This window comes from Prunus dulcis, chromosome 8, assembly GCF_902201215.1.
Source record: "Prunus dulcis chromosome 8, ALMONDv2, whole genome shotgun sequence".
NCBI lineage: Eukaryota > Viridiplantae > Streptophyta > Magnoliopsida > Rosales > Rosaceae > Prunus > Prunus dulcis.
Window position 1 is genome coordinate 9,898,108 of NC_047657.1, and position 6,030 is coordinate 9,904,137.

Genomic DNA, 6,030 nt, shown 5'->3' on the forward strand with positions numbered 1-6,030 from the left:
TGGTACCTTCGGCACTCCGACATCATTCGGCGAGCGTGATGCCTTCGGCACCCCCGTCACCATTCGGCTAAACATGCCGCCCGACACCCTGCCATCATTGCGGCGGCAAGTCATCATTCCCGACACCCGACGCATCCGCCGTCCACCATACATTCGGCGAGACTAGATGCCTTCGGCCTCCACCATCATTCTCAAAGGGAGCCTCGCACTTTCGGTGAGCGATCATTCGTCACCGGCATGCCTAAAAATGAGGTCATCTAAGCAAGGCCCAAAGACGCCTTGCCATCATTTATTCAGCGATGCCAGTGCCTTGGGCACCCATCCATCACTCGGCGCCCAAAGCGATGTTGGGTTGCACTTCATCGCAGTGCTTCCACCATCATTCGGCGAGAGCGATGCCTTCGGCACTCCACCATCATTCGGCGAAAGTGCCTTCGGCACCCTGCCATCATTCGGTGAGAGCGATGCCTTCGGCACCCTCGTCATCATTCGGCGAAAGTGCCTTCGGCACCCCGTCATCATTTAGTGCGAGCCATGCCTTCGGCACCCACCATCCACACCACACTACTTGGAAGAAGACTAAGGTGTTGCTCAGTCAGTGCATTGAAAATTACAAGTTCTCAACCAAGGAGTACCTCCTTACTTAAGAACTTAGGGGACTTCTGTTTATACCATATCTGACCAAGCAACTAAAAGCAAATCTAAGCAAGGCAAAGAGTCCCACATTGGAATATTACAAGATGTGTAGACTCCTCCTCATCTATAAAAGGAGACCACTCTCCACTAAGGAAGGGATGGTTGGGTTGCACTTGATCTTTAGTCAAGGGCTTCTCCCTTCTTACCTTTATATTTGGGTCCAACCCCATGTACAAATGTAAATACACATTGTTATAATAATGAGAATATACTTCTCCGTGGACGTAGCCCATTCATTAAGGGTGAAACACGTATATCTTGCATTCTGTATATTTATCGCTTGCCTAAATCTTCACACACATGCTGAAGGTCCTCACCTTCACCTATCATCCATCATACATTATCACTAAGTTGGGCTCAAAAGTGCCGAACCATTTTTGAGCATCAACAAATTTGTAACACTATGTAGCTATGTGAGAGGTCGAGTATCGTTGATCTTCTTTATTGTTAAGTTTTTAAATAAACAAATGTATTTTTTAAAAGAATATTTCGGAATATTATAGAGAAAATGTGTTTAGTAAAATAGTAGATCTAGAGCCAAATGGTAACATGTGAACAATAATACTTTGATATACCCATCTATTAAATTTTTTGTTTTAATCGTGTTCCAAAAAGAAAAGGAAAATAAAAAAGAGTAGCTTGCTTGCCTGACAATACAAATACAAATACAAATAGCTTTGCCCAGCTGAGATTTCTTCCTACTCCTCCTCATTACGAAACCCGACTCCCTCGTTTCTGCTCACTTCTCCTCCTCCTCCTCCTGCCGCTGCGATGACGACCGAGGCAGAGGATGCAGTACGACGTCGCACGGCTGTTGCCGACTACCGCAAACGGCTACTCCAGCACAAGGAGCTCGACTCCCGAGTTCGCGCAGGTCAGATTCACTCCCAAACCCTAATCCCTCTTTTGCAACTAACTCAAGGATTGCCCAAATTAGTATGCTTCAGTTTCGTTCGCTTTGCTAGGGTTTCGATTCTGATTTTCAAATTGAGAGATTCAATTCCGTTTTTGTTTGATGTGGTTTTGGGGGCTTTCTGTTGTGTTATGCATATGGTGTTTGCTGCAATAAATTGAGAAATTTAGTTAGTTTCAAGAGTTGGGTCGCAGTTGAATTTTTTTTTTTTCCTTCTTCTTTTTGTTTTTGCAATGGGATGGTGTGCAGTGAGAGATAACTTGCGGGCCGCAAAGAAAGAATTTGGGAAAACTGAAGATGATTTGAAGTCCCTTCAAAGTGTTGGGCAAATTATAGGCGAAGTTCTCAGGCCTCTCGATAATGAACGCTGTAAGTAAATTCTTTTCTTTACCACACTATTTACTTTGGTTCATACTTGTTTCTTGGTGTAAAACTTTATTGTTCGAAACCATCTTAACAAGAATGTTAATTTTCAGCGAGTATAATGATCTTTGTTTTTATTGCCTCAGTGATAGTGAAGGCAAGTAGTGGCCCAAGGTATGTAGTTGGCTGTCGCAGTAAAGTTGACAAGGAAAAACTAACCGCTGGCACTCGGGTTGTTTTGGATATGACTACTTTGACTATCATGCGAGCTCTTCCCAGAGAAGTAATGATCATCTGATTCTTAATTATTAAGTTTCGCATTTTATTCGTCTACTCATGAACATTCTTTCATATTTTGGTTGGCAGGTTGACCCAGTTGTATATAATATGCTTCATGAAGATCCTGGTAATGTTAGCTACTCCGCTGTGGGTGGACTATCAGATCAGATCCGAGAGCTCAGGGAATCTATTGAACTGCCTTTAATGAATCCTGAGCTCTTCCTCAGAGTGGGGATCAAACCTCCCAAGGTAATTTATATATAGTTTCACGTGTTCGATATTTTCTACAACCTGATATGCTTACCTTTTTTGGTCGAAGATATGCTTACCTTAGAAACTTAGAAATGTAGAATTTTCACATGGAACTTTCCTTTTCTTATTGTTTTTAAATTGTTCCAGGGTGTTCTTCTGTATGGACCTCCGGGAACAGGGAAGACATTACTAGCCAGAGCAATTGCTAGCAATATAGATGCTAACTTTTTAAAGGTAAGATATCCTTGTCTATAGCAGCGTCTGAATGAAGTTCTAAGTTTTCCTGCTATATCTTCCATTACTTAAAAAAAAAGACTATAGTCCTTTTTAGTTGTTTCAACACATCTTTGATATTTGATGTTATTATCCCTGAGTGTAGGTTGTATCAAGCGCCATTATTGACAAGTATATTGGTGAGAGTGCGAGATTGATAAGGGAAATGTTTGGTTATGCCCGAGATCACCAGGTTGGAACTTTGAATTTTATTTAGCACTTTCACATTACGCATTAACGTTTAAAAGCATACCTAATTTTTTGACTTTGTGTCTAGCCTTGTATCATTTTTATGGATGAGATCGACGCTATTGGTGGACGGCGTTTCAGTGAAGGGACCAGTGCAGACCGTGAAATTCAGCGAACACTTATGGAGTTGCTTAACCAGTTAGATGGATTTGATCAGCTTGGAAAGGTATGTATATTTTCATTTAGATCAAGCCGGGTTTATTTGGTTTGATCATAACAAACAGATGTAAGCATGTTTATCTGGTCATGCTTGTACAAACCCACGATGGATATAAGTACATCATGTCTTGGCATGGATGATGGAAGTTGATTAATTTCATTTATTAGGTGAAAATGATCATGGCAACCAATAGACCTGATGTCCTAGATCCTGCGCTTCTCCGCCCGGGCCGTCTAGACCGCAAGATAGAGATCCCATTGCCTAATGAGCAATCAAGAATGGAAATTCTCAAGATCCATGCTGCTGGGATAGCGAAACATGGTGAAATTGATTATGAAGCTGTCGTGAAGCTTGCTGAGGTGAGCATGATATGGTTGTCTGTATCGAATGGATTTATTTACATCCTTTACCTAAATGATTTCAATGTCTTCGTTTTAGGGCTTTAATGGTGCTGATCTCCGGAACGTTTGCACTGAAGCTGGGATGTCTGCGATCCGTGCTGAGAGGGATTATGTCATCCATGAAGATTTCATGAAGGTAACGTGTTATATACTGTATTGCCTTTAGATTCTATTAAACAATGGTGAACAATGAGATGGAAATGAGCTTTCAAACTACATGGGCTATGGTGTCAGTTATGTGCTTTCTTCAATGTTAACAATCCGTGATGTCCATTCCTGAAAATTAATGTAAATCCAATGTTTACTGTCAGTGATGTCATATCATTGTTCAAACAACTAGAGATGAAATCAAAGAATATTTAGGGCTGTGGTTAGGGTTGTCTGCTTCATGTTGTTCTGGGTCACAATCTGTTTAGGAGCTGCTTTACCATAGACCCCTGAAGATAGCCTCGGGATACACTTTATATTCTTTAACTTTACTTTTTGTTAACTAAGGAAAAATAATCACTTTAGATCTTACGAAGAATTTACAAGTTCAAGAAAAATACATTAGTGCCTATGAGGTACCTTTTTCTATTTTTGGGTCCAATGGCTTGGCTGGGTCAATCATCTATGGGGTTTGAGTACTGACTCGTTTAGGAGTCGTCGAACCCAAGACCTATTCCTTAATAAAGGGAAATAAGTAAGACTCGGCTATTAGGGTCAGATGTTTATCTAATGCAAAGTGGCATCAATTTTTGTTTCTGTGCATAAATTTTGCTGCTTAGTTATATCAGTCATATGCATTGCGCACTGTGTATACAAATAATCAGTTGTGCACATCTTGATTCTAAATTTTTACATATAAATATTTTATAATGTTTCAGGCTGTACGAAAATTAAATGAAGCCAAGAAGCTTGAATCTAGTGCTCACTACAATGCCGATTTTGGGAAGGAATGAACTTGAATTTTGAAACTACCAAAGAGTTACTAAAGAGTGAAACTCCAATCATGTGCTCTGTTGTGCTGTATTTTCTTTATGACATGTGGATGGTGGTACTGCAATTTAACTTCCATGAATGTGTTTACCACAAGAGGCACACCATGAATTGTGTTCAGAAGAAACATTTAGACAACATTTCATTATTTGAGTCTTATTTTCAGTATTACGATTCTCGCGCATTCAATTGCTGGTCGCTTAGTTTACTGTGGTTTTAAGATGTCTTTTACAGCTGATATTATCAAAACTTGGCCCATGATTTATTCCTTTATGCTAAATCTCTGGTTCTCTCTTTTTAACAAACAAGTCATTTTTATTGATGAAGAATAAAAGCTTCATGGTATGCTGTGTTCACCCAAATGATCTATCTATGGGTTTAGCATATTTAGGAATCCTTGTATGCATTCTAAAATTCCTATTTCTGATTGTAATACTTTCGTTTATATTTATCCTCGCAATGAACTTGTGGCTTTTACTCGTGGAATTAATAAGCCATGAATTTTGCTGGGAATTTTGATCATGAATTTTGCAATAAACAAATCCTTGGCCAATATGTCCAATATTCATAAATTCAAGCCAAATCGTGATTACCAAACTTGATTCCGATTTAACACCTCATTACTTTTTTTGATCGAAACACCTCATTGTGCATCTTTACTTCAGGCAACATGCTGCACCAAACTAAGAATCTTCAGATGCTTTTTCTTCCTCAACTCATGCGGGACGGGTCCAAATACTCTAGTCCCAAGCGGCTGCCTACTATTCTTGTCAACAAGCACCACAGCATTGTCATCAAACTTGACCTCGCTCCCATCACAACGGCCTCGTGGCATGGCAGCACGAACAAGGACAGCATACACCACAACTCCTTTCTCCGTTATTTTCTTTTTCTCTTCTTTCTGATGTTTTCGCTCAATCTCGGCATTGAAATGATGTGCCTCCATTACTGATGCAACGATTGTGTCTCCCAATCTTGCCCCCTTCTTGCTTGCATTCAAAGCTTGTATGCACCTCACCTTTTTCGCCGGAGTTGTCTGCGACTTGGAGAATAGTCCCCATCTGTATGAAGGTCCTTTGCTGCTGTAAAAGTGCACAAAAACAACAAATCAAGCTCCTGTCAATACTAAGTAATAAACGAGTTGATATTTGATCGAATCGAGATTTCGCCAATGGCATCTAGCTTAACTAAAAAATGCCTTGATTTGTAGACTAGTGATTTTGGGTTCGAAACCAAGGGCAAAACCAGGAATTTTTCGATAGGTGGGCTAGCTAAATTTTTTGGCTAAACAAAAAATATACATTAAATCATATAAACCATGCTATTCATAGCTACATTGACTAATTTCCAATAAGATTGACTAATTTCCAATAAGATTTAACATAAAACAATTACATATTAGATGCAATAAAAAAATACATATTATCAAAATGAATATATGTTTAACAACGTAATTGAAAGTGTAA

At 39.7% G+C, this 6,030-nt stretch overlaps 1 protein-coding gene and 1 pseudogene across 1 annotated transcript; one reads left to right on the forward strand and one right to left on the reverse strand.

Moving 5' to 3' along the window:
- The first annotated feature begins 1,296 nt into the window (after positions 1 to 1,296).
- LOC117637130 (26S proteasome regulatory subunit S10B homolog B) lies at positions 1,297 to 4,837 on the forward strand. The gene is made up of 10 exons (XM_034371938.1): positions 1,297 to 1,570; positions 1,859 to 1,978; positions 2,119 to 2,255; positions 2,339 to 2,500; positions 2,651 to 2,737; positions 2,883 to 2,969; positions 3,054 to 3,191; positions 3,353 to 3,544; positions 3,624 to 3,722; positions 4,453 to 4,837. The coding sequence occupies exons 1-10, from the start codon at positions 1,468 to 1,470 to the stop codon at positions 4,525 to 4,527; spliced, it is 1,200 nt and encodes a 399-aa protein (XP_034227829.1). The 5' UTR covers positions 1,297 to 1,467; the 3' UTR covers positions 4,528 to 4,837.
- A 377-nt stretch (positions 4,838 to 5,214) lies between these two features.
- Positions 5,215 to 5,640, reverse strand: LOC117637131 (annotated as a pseudogene).
- Positions 5,641 to 6,030: the final 390 nt, after the last annotated feature.

Coding starts and splice junctions, on each gene's coding strand:
- LOC117637130 (XM_034371938.1), top strand. CDS start 1,468: ATGACGACCGAGGCAGAGGATGCAGTACGACGTCGCACGGCTGTTGCC. Junction 2,970..3,053: donor GTTATGCCCGAGATCACCAG/GTTGGAACTTTG, acceptor CTTTGTGTCTAG/CCTTGTATCATTTTTATGGA. Junction 3,723..4,452: donor TCCATGAAGATTTCATGAAG/GTAACGTGTTAT, acceptor ATAATGTTTCAG/GCTGTACGAAAATTAAATGA.